Below are 18,338 nucleotides of genomic sequence, written 5' to 3'. Positions count from 1 at the left end.
CATATGTAACTTAGTGTCTTTTTCTTGAATTTTTATCTGAGTTTTAACATATGTGACTTTTTATTTAGTTTTTGTTGATTTATTATGCATTTAAAATTTTATTTAATAAGCTTTGAATATTTGATATTTGAAAGAGATATGATCTTATTTAATTTTTACGCAATTATTTATATTTTTATATTGGTTTTATTCATTTTTTTAATTATAAGTATATTATATAATTAATGACTAGTCTCACGTGACTGAAAATGTGACATAGGATGAAGATAAACATTCTATTTATGTGTAAGGTAAAAGACAAGATAACCTTCTATTTCCTAATTTTTTTAGTTTATTTAAATTGTAGAATCACGCTCAATTAGCTCATCTCCCAGGTATAATATATAAATGTAAAGTATTCCATATGATGATAAATTGATAATAAAGCAATTTTTTTATCAATCAAAATTACAATCAATTATATCTGAAATAATTTTAAAACAATTAGATTCATGATAACAAAATAATTATTATATAAAGAAAAAAATGAAAGTAAATTGAGAATTTAAAACAATTATGACAAGAAAGTATTATAACAAAGAATTTCTTATTTTTATTTTTAATTTTAAAATAATATTCAACTACTCATCATGCAAACAAGACAATGCATACATGTTAAATGTTTAGCATACTAAAAAAAAAACTATGCATTGACAGTGTGAATTTATCATAAATGATAAATTTATTAATTTATTTTAAAAATTATTTTAAAGATAATTTGTGATTGAATAATAATATAAAATAATAATTAATTTACACTTTTAATATATGACCATTCAACTCTAATAAAAAAATGAAAGCATGGTGAATCCTTGAGTAAATTAAAATCACTCTCGATCAATTTAAAATAAATTCAAAATAATCAATGGAAATAGAGAAATCTTTATAACAATGATTTGTGACAAGAAAAAGATTATTACGGTAAGAAATTTGAAAAATAAAATAATTTGAAAATTTTAAACCAATTATCCCTACAATTCTTAATTCATCTCACGTGGTCTTTTTAGAGACTTTAGTTCTAAGTTTAAACCCAAAGATATCCTAAGTTTAGCCTATCTTTGTTCCATTTTTGCATTCAGATTAAGTTATTAATTAACCTGTGTTGTCCGTATTATTTATTTTTAACCATTAACATGTATACATGGTTGCTAGTGAATAGTAATGACTAATGAGTGAGGGGAAAAAAGAGGCTTTTGTGAATGTCACATATGAGATGATGTGACACACAGCATATTGTTAATTGGTGGAAGATAGTGTGTATATGCATTTCCTTTTAATTGATTATAGTTGTTTTAGTTTTCAGTAGTGGAAGGTAATGGAAGTGGTCCTTTCCTATTTTCTTCCTTACTGAGTCGTGACTTTCAAAATATAGTGGAGAAAATTAAATGGTCATCTTTCCAACAACATTTTTCCCATATAAAAAAAGTTTTTCTTTTATCTCTTCATTTTCACACGTACCTTCTCCCTACTATTTTGTCCATTGCAGTGTTTATTTCCTCTTTTTTTTTTTCTCCCACATTTCTCTGATACTTCTTTGTAATAATATTATATGTACGATCATTATACATTTCATATTAATATTATTTGATAACCTAAATAAAATAAATAGTAATATTATGCATACAAATGTAAGAAAATAAGAAGAAAAATGAAAAATGTGATGTTCAAAATCAAAAGCATAATTCATAATTTTATGAAAAGTGAGTCCATAATTTTTACTGAAATAGAACTTTCTATAAATATAGATTCAATGAGATGTTCCATACAATCATTTGCCTTTATTTACATTTCATTCATAATGTTTTTTTTAAAAAAAAATTCTACTATTATATATTATTATATTATATTATAAATTAATATTGAATTATATTTTATTAGGTAAAAAAATAAAATCTCGAAAAAGGAGCATGTTAATTATATCAAAAGTAATTGAAAGGCAGCAAACATTTTTTTTGTTTATCATGGGCAACAATCAAAATTATACTGTCTAAAAATATTAGGGACAAAATTGTCCAAAAGGTAGCAAGTAAAATGTAGGTAAAAATGATGGCAAGAATGATCAAAATCTATCACTTATCATATGATCAAATGTGCTTAACTTATCCAAAAAATTTTGAAAAAGAAAGAAAAGAAAATGATGATAGTTGAGATATATATATATATATATATATATTGGATTTATATTATTCATACGACAATTTTTAAAACAGTTTTAATACTGTTTTTTTTCTTTATCTCTTTATGGTATCATTCATTCAGGTATCACACAATTATTTTTCTCTATTCTTCGTGTCTCACTCATTTTTATGAGTACAACTAACATTTCTCTAGCAATGATAACTAAACAGAAATTGATGTTGATTTGTTAACCATGAGGCCATGACTATAATATTGTACACGCACAACAAACTAAGCACATAACAATAAAAATTGGGCATTTTTATGAATATTTAAGGCAAATTATGAATGCTTTTATTTGTATGATATTTTTTTTCTTATTTTTAACGTTGTTTTTGTATTTTTAGATTTTTTGAAATTTAGATAGGCCAGATCAGCTAACGTTGTTTATGATATTCATTTATGAAGTAAGTAGGAAAAAAATTGGGGGGGGGGGGGGGGGGGGGGAGGAGTGTCTTATTCTATTATAAATTATTCATTTTCATTTAATTCTTCTAACTTTTTTATGTTGAAAATTGTTAATTAAAATTTAATAATCATGCAATTTAATTCCATGTTTTCAACATCCGATTCAGTAGTAATTCATTTAACCACTACCATCTTGCAAGAGTAGTTTATCATAAGTTGTAAAGAGAATCCATTTCTAAAATTTATTATTATTATGATATATAGAGAGATAATTATCTCAGATTATATTTTTGATAATATTTTAAAATGTATTTAAGATAGAAATGACAATGTTTATAAAAAAATTAGTAAAAGATTTGAAATGAAGAAATTTTCAAGTGTATGTTTATAAACTAAGAGTTTGGAGAGAAACCTGTGACAATGATTTCATTGGCGTTGCATAGCCACAACTCCGAGGAGAAGAAAGAACGAAGGAAAACTTGATATATAAGTTCCCATAAAAAATAAAAAGAACATTTAGTATTTAGTTGATAATACATGTCACATAATATACTTTTGAAGAGAAACAGAAAATTTTAAGGTGTGATTAAGTTTTGATTAATAATTTGTCTCATACCTTGATATTTAATTGGGGAGTAAAAAATCCGAATTACTGTCATTAAAAAATAAAGAAAAAACTTTTTTTTTTCAATGACAATTTTTTATTTCATTTTAAAGGATAAAAGAGACGTTTTCTTTCATTAATTTGAGACTACGTTTGAACCTATTAATATTTTGAGAAAATATATGTAAATTACAAAACTATGAGAGAAAGTAGCTAGGAGGATCAAATACACATAAAACCACTTATTCATTCATTATCTTTTATTTTTCATGCTAAAACCTTAAACTTTTTTTAATATTAATTTTTTCTTCACATAGTAACTTCCTTTTCTACTCTTATTTTTTTCTTTGCTTTTCTTTATTATTTTTTTTCTCACGTCCAATATAACCTTAGCGAGTTAGCGTGCGTATTTCAACAAAAATATATTTTAAATAAAAAAATACATTATCCTTGAGTGTCTCTTTGGAAAAGGCAATTAATTAGTCAAATCAAGATGAAGTAGTTACGAAAGGGAAAGATAGGCATAATTACTATTGTTCATGCAGCTACTTCGTCTCACGTTCTCGTGACGAAGGTCATGCAGAATACGATGTTTTTAAAACTGATAATCGAAATCACGGTTCTACCCTGCATAATTTTTTTTTTTTATGTAACTAATAAAACTATAGTAGAAACTGTATGGACCATGTGAATTGAATTCATCCATGGTGAAGAAAAGCAGACATTGATAGAGACAAACCAAAAAATGATCTCTTATTGATGGCTAAGTTGTAGAGACAAGTATATATACATATGAGCTCACAATAGTAAGAAAAGCTAACCACAGTTGCTATCATAACAGAAAATTAACCAAGATTAGTTGACAATTACAACTAACTTAACTAACTTTCCTTCTAACAACTTTTTGATTATTTTTTTATCTTCTTCTTTATTCAATATCCCCTCACAAGCTAAGGAATGTATGTCAGACATTCTAATGGATGAACTGAAATAGACCAGGGCTAAGGCTTTAGTAAAAATATTTGCTAATTGATGTGAGGAGCTAATGGGCAGCAACTTTAAGAGGCCTCATTGCAATTTCATTCGAATTAGATGACAATCAATAAATAATTTTTTTAAATAACTTGTCTCCACTGATTTTAAGTTTTGGATCTGTCGTTGTAACTATTGAGTACACTCATAAAATATAATTTGTCAGATTTCAAAGAAGTATTCACATGCTTTAGTTGGTAATTAAAGGCTTAAATATGTTGTTTATTCATATTATTTTTCACTTTTTTTTAATTTTGGTTACAAGTTTTTTTTTTTTTTTTAGTTCTTGTAAATTTGTGTTTTTTTTTTAATTTTGGTAAGCTATTTATTTATTTACGTTTATTCTTGTAAGTTTGTACTTTTCTACTTTTGATTTCTTTAATATTATAATTTTTTTATTTTTAATCTTTATAAGTTCATGTTTACAAAGACAAAAATTAAAAATACAAAAACTTAGAAGGTCCAAATTGAAAATATAAGACACTAAAAATAAACAAAATAAATTATAGAGATAAAATTTGAAAAATATAAAACGACAAGAATTAAAAAATAAACAAAAAAAATATTAGAATCAAAATTGAAAAAATACAAACTTATATAGAAACTAAAAATATATTTAAACTTTAATTAAAAAACTAATAGATAAGATAGTAATTATTTTAGAAAGAATTACAGAAATACCTCATAAAATTTCGTGTAATTATATAAATATTTTCTTATTTTTTTACCATTACATCCACCTCTCTTATAGGTGCTATTTGCATTAGATTTGAGAAAATGTAAATATAATATTTTCAAACACATAAGGGGCATCAGTGTAATATTTTTAAATTTAAAGGATGTTAGTGTAGAAAAATAAAAAAGAGTAAAATTACGTGTAATTTGAGAAAAGTTTAGAGGATGTTGCATAATTTGCTCTCTTTTTCAATCTAGGATTAATTATAAGCATCTATGAGAAGTAGCGAAGTCTGGCGTGCGTAAGTGTAACTCTTTACGCATGGTGCACAGTGTTTTTTAAACCCTTGGATGTAATACTAAAATAATTAACGGTACAGATCGTGCATGTGTAACATGTAGAAAAAAAATTCAATAATTAATTTTTTTAAGAGTCTCCAATTTTTTCCACTTCTTCTTTGTACTCTCCCGCAACATCCCCCACAACACCTCCATCGCCACCCTTCGTATATATTACATTTTTATCTAATTATGAAATGCTACATATAATAAAATAATTTTTAATTAGTTAGAAGTATAAAATTCTTTTCACTAACGATATAGTAGTATTAAAATTAAACTCATTTAGAAGCATGGAAAATTAAACTCATTTAGTATTATCCAATGCTTAAAAAATTGGATCCATATTATTTTACCTTCGCTTGATAGTGTACCAAATAACACTACACCATTGGTTTAAAAAAGTGTAATAAAACACAATTTTTTATGTTCTCTTTCAGTTTAAAACGATAGGAACACACCATTTTTTTTTAATCTGTGGAATATATCTGATTTTTCTCTCTAAATTTGCGAAGAAACTAAGGAAACAAGTGAGAGTTAATTAAACAATGACAAAAAAGATATCACTTTTTTTTTATCATTAACCTTTTTGATGAGTTTCTTTATCATCAATGTGAATGGATATGTACTATCAATATTAATTTTAGTTTTACTATCAATCAATTAAAATCAAGTTTGATATATAGTAGCCTTTAAGGTAGTCGTTATCAAAATTAACAATCATTATCATATAAATGTTAATTTGTTATTAAATCATCAATACCAAAATTTATTCAATTTTCCATTTTTCCTTTTAATATTTTTTCTCGCGGACACACGCAATGTGCAAGTTGCATCGGAAATTTGGAACAAGAGACACGGTCTACGTAACGTGTAGTACAACAAACTTGTTCGTGGAAGTACAACGGACCCAGTTGGAATTCAACAAAAGGTCCAAGGGCAAAACCGGAAACAAAACCGCACTTAGTTCCTCCCTCGTTTTCCATCTGACTTTAAGATCTGTACCGTTACTATTTACTTAATCCGTAAAATAATTGTCATTTTACAAAATTATACGGATAAAAAAACAAGTAATAAATAATTGAAAAATAATAATATTTAGATATAAGTGAAAAATATAACTAATATTAAGTTAAAAATTAAAATAATAATTATTTCAAAATATTTTTTTTCACAACAATTATGATAAGACTGTGAGAGTATTTAAATTAAAATAATTAAACGAATAATATCTACGATAAAAATTGTTACTATCGTAACACATCGCCATCGAAATATTTTCCCCTCTTTTCCATTTTCCTTTTCCGTTTCTCTCGCTTTATAGTTATTCTAAGTTTTTTTCTTCTTCTATCCGCTCTCTCACTTGATGGCGCCGGGAATCGGAGGCCTGCAGCTGACTTCCCTCGCCGGCGACCGGAGAACCGCCGCCGCCGACTCCGATGAGCTGGAGGACATGCGGCTCTTGGACTCCTACGACGAAATCAACGGCGGAGCGAGGCGGATTCAGGTGGAGGTTACCGGAATGACCTGCGCTGCCTGCTCTAATTCCGTCGAATCAGCTCTCAAATCACTCGACGGCGTCATCAGCGCCTCCGTCGCGCTGCTTCAGAACAAAGCCGACGTCGTTTTCAACACGGCTCTGCTCAAGGTTCGTCTCTCTTACTTAGTTGCTTTTGCATCGTTTTACTGCTTCGGAAAATTGAACTTTGAAGTGTTAGCTGACTAAGGATTAATTAGGTCTTGTTTGGACATACTAAATCTTTGCAGTAAGCACTTGTAGCAGAAAAAATTAAGGAGGAAAAAAAAGTTAAAAGTTAATTGAACTTATGTGATAAGTCAAAAATCAACTTATATAGAAGCTCTCTCAGTTTATTTCTAGAAAACCTGAGCTGCATAACTTAATTTTAATTTATGGAGAATTTTAAATTAAGGAGTACTTCATTTTTAGTTTCTTATTTTCTTTTTCTCTCTTACTTAGAAGTTTATTTAAATAGACTTTAATGTGGGTTTCTTTTAATGTATTTTTCTACAGAACACTGGTTAAGGAAGTAAAATGATTTTTTTATTTATCGGAATGCATAAAAATGCACTCTCCTGTGATTTTTAAATGCGCTCCATATGATTTCCACTAAAAGATTTCTCCTTTTAATTCCTTAAACGGGTTAGCCAGACCCTTTCTTAAAAAACAATCACGGTCAAACATGCATTAATTGTTATCTCTTGATTAGTCTCTCGAGAGTATTTCCGTTATGATTTTTCGGTTTTCCTGTTTAGTTATTTGTTTTTTCATTTTTTTGCCTTAATTGATTGCGCGGCTTCTGTTTGGTCTATCATGGACATGTGTTTAACGTTTTGTATTGAGATGCGTGCTCATTAAATCAGTAATTATGCTGTTGGTTATCTCGTTATCCCCTTTTTCCCGTTGAATTTTGTCTGCTTTCTATATTTATTGCTTTGGCTCGCTGGTGATTACAGTTAAGTGGGCATTTATTTATTGTGTGCCTGTTAGGAATGATATAACTTTTTCTCTGGCACTCATTCTCCAACTCAGCTTTTAAAGTGTGCATATAGTAATTGCAATTATTTTTGTTAGTTATGACTGCAGTGGATTCTTTTTTATTGTGTTATTTTCAATGTTTGTTGTCCCCGTGTTCTGCTCTTAGTTTTGCTTTGCTCCCTTGTATTATGGTGGGGTTACTTATATTTAGATATGAAATCACGGTTTTTTGGACTCCTCGGTTACAGACTTACAGGTTATTCCTGTGCATATTTTGTGTTAGATGTTGAGTAAAATTGATGTTTAAATTTCTTCTCTCAGCTTTTTTCTACTGCATGTACATTCCCATAATGATAACTTATGATAGTTTATATCGTAAAACTTTAACTGATATCTATCTTCCTCTGTCATTAACTGATTCACTTTGTGCATATTATTGCTTTTGTGGTGGAATAAATATTTTTGTGGTGAGATATCATAATTTAGTCAGTAAGGCAGGATTCTTTCAACCATCTGGTTCTTCTACTACTGATAGATAATATCTTTCTTATATGCAAAATTATTGTTACACTGATGCATGTTAAGTGATGATGAGCCAGTGCTATAGTCCTATATTAATTGAATAAAAACATAATGTTTCTTCAGTGATTTATGTGAATTAGTACTGAAAGCTTTTATTTGATTGATATTGAGTTATGTTTTGAAACTTGTCAATTTCCAGGATGAAGACATAAAAAATGCAATTGAAGATGCTGGGTTTGAAGCAGACATATTACCTGAATCCAGTACAGTTGGAAAGGTGCCACAGGGAACCCTGGTGGGACAGTTCACAATTGGAGGTATGACATGTGCAGCATGTGTAAATTCTGTTGAAGGTATTTTAAGAAATCTTCCAGGGGTCAGAAGGGCTGTGGTAGCTTTGGCTACTTCGTCAGGTGAAGTTGAATATGATCCCAGTGTAATTAGTAAAGATGATATAGTCAACGCAATTGAAGATTCTGGTTTTGATGGTTCATTTATACAAAGCAATGAGCAGGATAAAATAATTTTAAGGGTGGTTGGTGTGTACAGTCTGATTGACGCACAAGTTTTAGAAGGCATTCTTAGCAGCACAAAAGGAGTAAGACAGTTTCATTTTGATCAGGTTTCAGGTGAATTGGATGTTCTGTTTGATCCTGAAGTTCTCAGTTCTAGATCCGTTGTTGATGCAATCCAGGAGGGAAGCAATGGAAAATTTAAATTACATGTCAGAAGCCCTTATACAAGAATGGCTTCTAAAGACGTTGCAGAGACCTCAACCATATTTCGGCTATTCATCTCCAGTCTGTTTCTTAGTGTGAGTACTTTTTTAATTCTCAATTCAGATAACAATCATATAGTTTCATTGTTTTTACTTTTCTTTCTTTATTTGTATTCCTTTCCATCTAACTGTGTTCTCTGTGGTTATATAAAATCACGTCAAAATTCTTGTTAGATGATGTACTGACACTGAAAACAGCTACATATTATTTGCGTAAAGTTGTAAACTGTACTTTATCTTGAAAACACATTTACACAGAAATATTTGGAGTAAATGTCTTGTCTATTCTTAGAAACAGATTCTTGGATATATTGCATTTGAGGAAGGAAAAATAGAGCTGTAAAGGAGATACAGGGGATTGGGATAGAAATCATTTATTGCTGCAGTATTCTCAAACATTAAGGCGTTCTATCATCTGTTGGGATTCTGCAATTGTCAAATCCCATAAACATATGCTTCATGGGGAATTCATCCATGTGTTAATTTCACATAAAAGAAGAGGTGTTTTGTCATAATATCATGTCATATTCTCTTCATGAAAAATTTATATACAGAAACAACACAAGATTTGATGTTGCTGAAAGGAAAAATGTTCCTATTCAAAATTTGAGTCAGTATACTGTGTTAACACCCCGTTATGTTTTTAGGTTCTTGTTTGATCTTTTGAATGTATTTTTACTCGATGCATGGTTGCATGTTTCAGATTCCTCTCTTCTTCATGAGGGTAGTTTGTCCTCATATTCCACTATTCTATTCCTTGTTACTTTGGCGATGTGGGCCTTTCCTCATGGGTGATTGGTTGAAATGGGCATTGGTGAGTGTCATCCAATTTGTGATTGGTAAGCGCTTCTACATTGCAGCCAGCAGAGCTCTTAGAAATGGTTCTACGAACATGGATGTCCTGGTTGCTGTGGGAACTACTGCTTCTTATGTTTATTCTGTTTGTGCTCTTCTATATGGTGCTCTTACTGGATTTTGGTCTCCAACTTACTTTGAAACAAGTGCTATGCTCATAACATTTGTATTGTTGGGCAAGTATTTGGAATGCCTTGCCAAGGGAAAGACATCTGATGCTATCAAGAAATTAGTAGAACTTACTCCTGCAACAGCTTTACTAGTTGTCAAAGATAAAGGTGCATATGACTTCCATTCTATTTGCCTTGTTTTATTAATAAAAGGGATATGAAACATATTTGGCATTGATTATCTTATATGTAGGATGAAAGATCATTAATTAATTTTATGACATATGTCATGTTCTGGACAAAATTGATGACAGCAACTAAAATTATATTGATTTTCAGGCGGTAAATCTATTGAAGTAAGGGAAATTGATTCTTTGCTTATTCAACCTGGGGACACATTGAAAGTTCTTCCTGGTGCAAAGATTCCTGCTGATGGTATTGTTACTTGGGGCTCAAGTTATGTGAATGAGAGCATGGTAACTGGTGAATCCGTACCTATTATGAAGGAGGTGAATGCTTCCGTTATTGGAGGCACAATAAATTTGCATGGCGTCCTTCACATTCAAGCCACCAAAGTAGGATCTGATACAGTATTGAGTCAGATTATTAGTTTGGTTGAGACGGCCCAGATGTCCAAAGCTCCCATCCAGAAGTTTGCTGATTATGTATGTATATTGGTCATGGTTGTGTTTGCCTATGTTGCACTTGGGATGCCCATGCCCTTTGTGTTTTGGTGGAGTTACTTTCTTAGTGTATGCCTTTTGCTTAGAGTATTTTGTTGTAAAGAAAGGATTAGTTTGGGAAACAGTTCTCAGTTCAGCTAAATGTTTCATGTTTCAAGGTGACCTGGCATTTGACAACCAATAGTTTTTTTCCCTTCAAATACTGCAATTGTTAAGTTATATTTACCCTGATAGAACTTTATATATATTATGGCTATATAGAGAGAGGGATGGTAATAATTGGTTCATGATGGATGGGTTGTAGTTCTACTGTGGTTGTTACATTATTTATATTTTGTTAAGTGAAACTTGGGGACGTTGGCATACCCTCATCTTAAAAAAAGATACATTGAGCTGAAAGGAATCGGGGTTTAGTCTGTTCCTTGACTGTTTTCTGGCTAATCTGGTTAAGCCTGTAAATATGGGGTAGTCTTTTGAAGCCTCTATGATCACTGAAAATTAGGGAGTTAAGGAATCTAGTTATTCCAATTTGTAGCTTTCATCCTAAATGTAGGGGCTGTTTTTGCTTGCTCATCATTTTCAAAAAATAGTCTCTCTCACTCTCTCACATTTTTTGTTGATTGTATTACATTGAGTAGTTGATTGGTCCATAGATGATTGAACAAATATTAGATATGAACTTAAGTTCCATTCTCTTGGTTTGCAGGTAGCAAGCATATTTGTTCCTTCGGTTGTTTCTTTAGCATTATTGACATTATTGGGTTGGTAAGGTCATCTTAACTGGTTTGGGCATATTAATTGGTGTTGATTTCTAATGTCATTGGAATGCTTATTCCTACTATTTTTTAAATTTGGATCATTATCTATAGGTATGTTGCTGGGTCTATTGGAGCTTACCCAGAAGAATGGCTGCCAGAAAATGGAAATCACTTTGTTTTTGCCCTAATGTTCTCAATATCTGTAGTAGTGATTGCATGTCCCTGTGCACTTGGCTTGGCAACACCAACTGCTGTCATGGTGGCAACAGGGGTTGGGGCTAACAATGGAGTGTTAATTAAAGGAGGAGATGCCTTGGAAAGGGCTCAGAGGGTGAAGTATGTGATATTTGATAAAACAGGCACTCTAACTCAGGGAAAAGCCACTGTTACTGCAGCCAAGACATTCACAGGAATGGAACGTGGAGAATTTCTTAAATTGGTGGCTTCTGCTGAGGTTAATATAAATTTTGAAATGATTTTTTTTAAAATTCTTATTGTCTATTTATAATATTGATACATATATGGTTCCTTTAATAGATTCAGGTGAATTTATAGAGGATTTATATGAGATATTTTCCATATTTCCTTCCCTTTTCTTGTCTCAGACAGCTTAACTTCTTGAATAGTGCTATGTCATGCTATCATGGCATGAGGAACAAGATCAGAGTAGATTAAAAAATCATAATTCCTTCTTATATGTTTGATTGTCATAAAATTACGCCCTTCTATTTCTTGCATGATGCCTTTAGGGGTACCAATTATGACTTGTTATATTTCATTTTATTTTTATGATTCAGGCTAGCAGTGAACACCCACTAGCAAAAGCAATTTTAGCATATGCACGCCATTTTCATTTCTTTGATGACTCTTCTGATACTACTGGTACCGAGATTGATGCTGAAAATGATGCAAAGTCTGGGTGGCTTTTTGATGTCTCAGACTTCTCTGCTCTTCCTGGAATAGGTGTTCAATGTTTTATAGACGGGAAGCTTATTTTGGTATGTCCTTTTATATTTCTAACTTGTTTGTCTTGATCTCTACATACTTTGGGATTTGCTTCTTACTTTCTTAAGAGTTTCTTAACCGAGGCAATTTGTCCTCAACAGGTTGGTAACAGGAAGTTGATGGAGGAAAATGGCATAGATATTTCAACAGAAGTGGAAAATTTTGTGGTAGAGCTGGAAGAAAGTGCGAAGACAGGGATACTGGTTGCATATAATGATATATTAACTGGAGTCTTGGGGATTGCAGACCCACTAAAGAGAGAGGCTTCTGTAGTCATAGAGGGCCTCCAGAAAATGGGTGTCACACCTGTTATGGTTACAGGAGATAACTGGAGAACAGCTCGTGCTGTTGCCAAGGAGGTCTGTATTTGTATCATTTTTTATATATGTTTGCCATTAAAATCTGTGTTTTGACTTCTGATAACTATTAGAGTGTATTTTCAAAGTCTATGCTAATAGGATCAGCATTCAACAACTGTTCTCTCTCTTCTGCAAAGAAAACCAATAACCAGAAAAGTATTGTAGGTTTGGTGTTTATTAGCAAAATTGAATTGAATTGTGGGAAAGGCAAGACCGAAACCGAGAGATGCAAAAGCGTGATTTAACCTATAACTCGCCTTCTGCTTTTAACCAGGCTAACTCTTGGTTTTCTTATTCATAACTATAGTATAGTTGAAAGAACGGGTGTGATTTTAAATATGTACTCGTTACTTACCAGTTTCTTTAGCTCTCTATTGTCAATCATAACTAATTGTCTGTTTAAAGCAAAATTAGTAATAGAGTTGCATAATAAATTTTACAGATAGAAATTGAAGTTGTCGAACTTGTGTTAACTAGTGTATTGAATTACAGGTTGGCATCCAAGATGTTAGGGCAGAGGTCATGCCAGCGGGAAAAGCTGACGTTGTTCGTTCATTCCAAAAAGATGGGAGCATAGTTGCAATGGTGGGTGATGGTATCAATGATTCTCCTGCATTAGCTGCTGCTGATGTTGGTATGGCAATTGGGGCTGGGACTGACATAGCAATAGAAGCTGCTGAGTATGTGCTCATGAGAAATAACTTGGAAGATGTGATCACAGCCATCGATCTTTCCCGGAAGACCTTTTCTCGTATTCGATTGAACTATGTGTTTGCCATGGCTTACAATGTTGTGGCTATACCAGTTGCTGCTGGTGTGTTTTATCCTTCACTGGGGATCAAGCTGCCGCCATGGGTTGCTGGTGCATGCATGGCTCTCTCTTCTGTAAGTGTTGTATGCTCTTCTTTGCTTCTTAAAAGATATAAAAGACCCAGACTTACTACAATACTTGAAATAATTGTAGAATAATAAGAAAGGAATGAAACCTACTAGGGTCGGCCTAGTAGTGGGGAGATTTGTGTAGTTTGGACGAGATTTTAGGTTTAAATCTCGTCATTATTGTTCACACAAAAAAGAGAGAAATAAATGAGAATAATTATAGGTTTTAGCTTGTGAGGGTACAAATGACTTTTGATCGGAACTTCTAATTCCAGTTTTGTGCATGTTTCTTCCGTTTCTGCATTCCTGGGGTGTTGTTGTAAATGTAGTAGCTGCCAATTAATTGTAAATTGTACTTGGATTGTAATTGGTGTAGCACTCTCCCCTCCAATACGCACAATTTCACTCCTCTTGATACGTAACTTCTCCCATAGAGCCATATGTAGGGGACTATGTGAATGTGTATGTGTGCAAAAGTGAATTTATAGTGTTTCTTTGAATTTATCTAGGTTTTTTATACGTAACTTCTTTCCAACTTCGTGAGAGACCTAGGTTTTTTAATATTATTTACAGTGTTTCTTTGAATTTATCTACAGTTTTTCTAATATGTACCAAGTACAGGTTAATTCACCAAAAGAAGAAAACCAAGTACCGGTTAAGAAGCAATATGAATGGTATGACATGTTTGACCAGGAAAATGAAAAAAGCGAAAGAAAAAGAATAAAATAAAAAATGAGATAATTTTTGAATTGTTTGATAAGAAAATAAATTAGAAAAGAAAAGATAGATGTTTATTTAGTACTATCTTTTTATTTCATAGCACCACCTTTCCTCTTCCATTCCTTTCAATTTTGTATGGGTGATAAAATATGTTGGTTCTTATATCTTTTTAAATCCTTTCTTCTCTGCAAAAGTGAAACCAAACTGCAGATGGAATACATGATAAAAATTTCTGTCCATCTACCTTTTATCTCATTTTTAGTTCTAACTTAAATTTCAATTTTTTAAAATTATCAATAATTAAAAATAATATTATATTACAATATAAATTATTTATTATAAATTGAAAATATAATTTATGTATTAAAAAATATTTATTTATGTAAATTTAATTATAATATAATTTATATATTTAAAAATATTTAATTATATAAAATAAACATATATTTTATGCAACACACATGTTAAAATACTAGTGATAGCATATGCTTGTTAGTCAAAGTGTAAGGAATTAAGGAGTTTAAGTTTCTTCGAGCATGGTTTGAACTTTGAACTTTCAATCCTTTGAATGATAACAATAAATGTGATTTCAGATAAAAAAATAAAACTAATAAAAATTTATTTAAAATATTTTTAGACATTTTTAAAATAAGAAATAAAATAAAAAAATAACGTTTTTATGATTAAAAATAAAAGCACAAATATTTTCATAAATAGCTTCTTAAGGGTAAATGATAATTTGATTTTCTCCTGTCAAAATTTACTTGTTGAAAGGATGAAAATTTTTATTTAGTTTTTAAATGCATAAAAAGTGAGACTACTATGTATTATTGTTGTGTTTTTGTTGAACAATTTAATTATTATATTGTAATGTTTAAATATCAACCTGATATTAAGTTATAAGATTTAAAGATCAATTTGTCTTTTAAGTTATAAGATAAGATGTAATTTTTATACATTCAAGAATCAAATCAAATTTTGGTTCTTTTAGAGACTAGTTATCATTACTTTACTTATTTAAGGACCAATATAATCATTTATCTAACTTTTAAATATGTTACTACCTCTATCCTTAAACATAAGATTTTTTTTTACTTTTTGTCTTTTATACAAGATTTTTTTAAAGTTGTCTCTTTCATTAATTATTTTTTGAACAAAATACCTTATTTACTTTACAATAAATGTTATAAAAATTCATTCAGTCTCTTATGATGGTCGAGAAATATAACCAACACAAATTTGGAAAAGTGGAAATCTGGAATCAATTTGGAGGAGTGTCATAGGAAAAGAAATACCATTTTTTTTTTGTCACAACAAAGCAACCCAGTGTCACTTGATCTAATAGGAAAGACACAAATCTTAACATATAATACATTAATACCTTGCATGAGACGCATCTCGTTTTCTATTTAAGTCATTGGGCATAGGCCATCAGGTTGAACCCGATTCAATTGAACTCATAAACCTAATATATATCCTTGAAATTCTTTAGAAATATTTTTAACCTCCCTCTCTCTTAGAAAAGGTTCATCCTCAAACTTGGTACATGTTTTGAAACCGTGCTAGCTAGTTCTGATACAGATGATATGACCAAGATCCTACATTAGATGTGAGCCCTTCTCGGAAAAAAAATCATCTCCATTTCTTTCATTTCTATGGTTTTGAAAAAATAAATAGACTCTTCATTTAATCTGTAATATGTCCATTACATTTATCCATCCAAAACTTTAGCACGTAACTGTGTAAGTCATTGGGTATAGGCCACGAGGTTGAACCTGAGCGCCCGATCCTTTGGATAATAAGACTACTATGAACACACTTTTCTTAGAGTGTGTTTAGATGGAGAAATTTTAAATTTTGAGAAATTTTAAATTTTAAGAATTTTAAATACTTCAATTGAATTTTTTTTATTTTCAAAATTTTGTGTTTGGATAAAAAAAATTAAAATTATGACGATGAAAAAAAATGAATGAAAAAAAAGAAAAAATATGATTGGTGTACTAGTTATACGTGGTCCTCTATACTGACACATGATCGATATTTTAGGAGTTGTGTTTGTTAATAAAATTGTAAGAAGAGAATTTCAATTTCTCATATTTTAGAAGAAAATTGAAATTTCAGCTTTTCAGTTGTTTAAAATTATGTTTTAAAATTTCAAAATTTTAAATTCTTCATAAAAAACATCCAAACAATGAATTCTAAATTACAGAAATTCAAATTCTTTAATAAATTACTTTTTTCGGTTAAAATTTTCTATCCAAACACATTTTTAAGGAAATATAACTGTGAACGGTAATTGGTAATATTTTTTTTTTTTTGGCGTGCGTTGAATTTGAACAAGCAGAAGAGTCAACAACGAAGATTAGTGAAGAAAGTAACCAGTCAAAGTTGATTTCCATGTAAATTGCATTACACCAAGTCAGATTCCCTTCCTCAACCCACCTCTATTCCTGTGTACGGAAAATTAAGTTTGACGAAATATATGCCGTAATAAATGTCTCATGGAAGCTATCAAAGAATAAAACATTTTTTTCTTTTGCGACGCATTACAAATACTTAGTATATATTAGGTGTTCGCGGCTTGATTTATTTGATTTTTTATCAAAAAATCATTCCAATCAAACTTATAAAATATACATGGTTGGATTTGATTCAATTTTTATTTAAAATAAAATTCAAATCAAATTAAATAAATATTTTATAGTTTGGTTCATTTGATTTTTATCATGTTTATTAAAATATTATTTCATTAAAATTTATATTTTTTTTCTTTTCATCTTTTAAATTAAATTAAATTATATTAAAAATACTAATAACAATTTACAAAACTTATTAATATGGTAAAATTTTTATAATAAAAATCTATCAAATTTTTATTTTTTTAAAATTAAACATATCTTAAAAAAATTATTTGGAAAAAAAATAATATATATTGTATAAATTTTATTTACACAAAACACAATATCATGAAACTTAAGTAATATATACATAAAATACATAACCCTAAAATAAAGTAAGTGTTACATTTTGTTCAGTTTTAAAAACACAAACTATAAATTAAACCAAACCAAACATTTTAAGAAAAAATCATGCAAACAAATTTAAAAAAATTCGGTTTGACTCAGTTGATTTTTTTTAATGATTTTCAATTTTTATTTTAGATGAATTTGAATTTCAACACACGTATAGTATATACGACACGTATAGTATATAATATAACTTAAATCTTATGTTTGACTAACTTCACACTACTAATTTAACTGCAGTAGATTGGAATTTAGTATGTTAAGTTTTCGTTCAAATATATATTAATTGAAAGAAACTTCTTTGCGGACTAAGAGAATAATGAAAAAATCGTTTGAAACAAATAATTAAAAGTAATTTAAAACACATGCATTTTCATATGATCATATACTTATAGATGCTAGAACAAGATTTAGAAGACCAGTTTACGTGATAGATTAAAATTAACCGATCAGGGTTTAAATAGGTTTCTTTTTACTTTTTTTCATTGGATAAATTTTTGATGATTTATATATAACTTAAGCCTTAACTAAGGTTCTATGTAATATATACATATATATAATTTGATGTTATATATATGCTTCAGTTCTTTGCCTCTTTAGTTCTTTTACTTAGTCAAATCCAAGCAGAGCCGAAGAATATATATAGGAGCTCGTGCATGATATTGAATTGAAGATAGAATGCAATATTTCAAACAATTCTTCATCATTAAATTTCAAGCATCATGAAGCTACTCCCTTTGGGTCCATGTCTCTTTCTGTTGACTGCAATTTATGAACTATATTTCACACGAATTTCATTATGTCACGCTATGGCGCGATGTTCTTGGTGTCTATCATATTAATTTAATTTTCTTAATGTAATTTTCGATGT

General features: G+C 29.9%; 1 protein-coding gene across 1 annotated transcript; it reads left to right on the top strand.

Annotated features, from left to right (window-relative positions):
• The first annotated feature begins 6,557 nt into the window (after window positions 1–6,557).
• On the top strand, window positions 6,558–14,225 carry LOC114386529 (copper-transporting ATPase RAN1-like). The gene is made up of 9 exons (XM_028346545.1): window positions 6,558–6,923; window positions 8,494–9,108; window positions 9,776–10,205; window positions 10,377–10,702; window positions 11,427–11,485; window positions 11,590–11,932; window positions 12,276–12,476; window positions 12,585–12,842; window positions 13,335–14,225. The coding sequence occupies exons 1-9, from the start codon at window positions 6,642–6,644 to the stop codon at window positions 13,809–13,811; spliced, it is 2,991 nt and encodes a 996-aa protein (XP_028202346.1). The 5' UTR covers window positions 6,558–6,641; the 3' UTR covers window positions 13,812–14,225.
• Window positions 14,226–18,338: the final 4,113 nt, after the last annotated feature.

This window comes from Glycine soja, chromosome 15, assembly GCF_004193775.1.
Source record: "Glycine soja cultivar W05 chromosome 15, ASM419377v2, whole genome shotgun sequence".
Taxonomy (NCBI): Eukaryota; Viridiplantae; Streptophyta; class Magnoliopsida; order Fabales; family Fabaceae; genus Glycine; species Glycine soja.
This window is presented reverse-complemented; position numbering and strand designations above follow the sequence as displayed.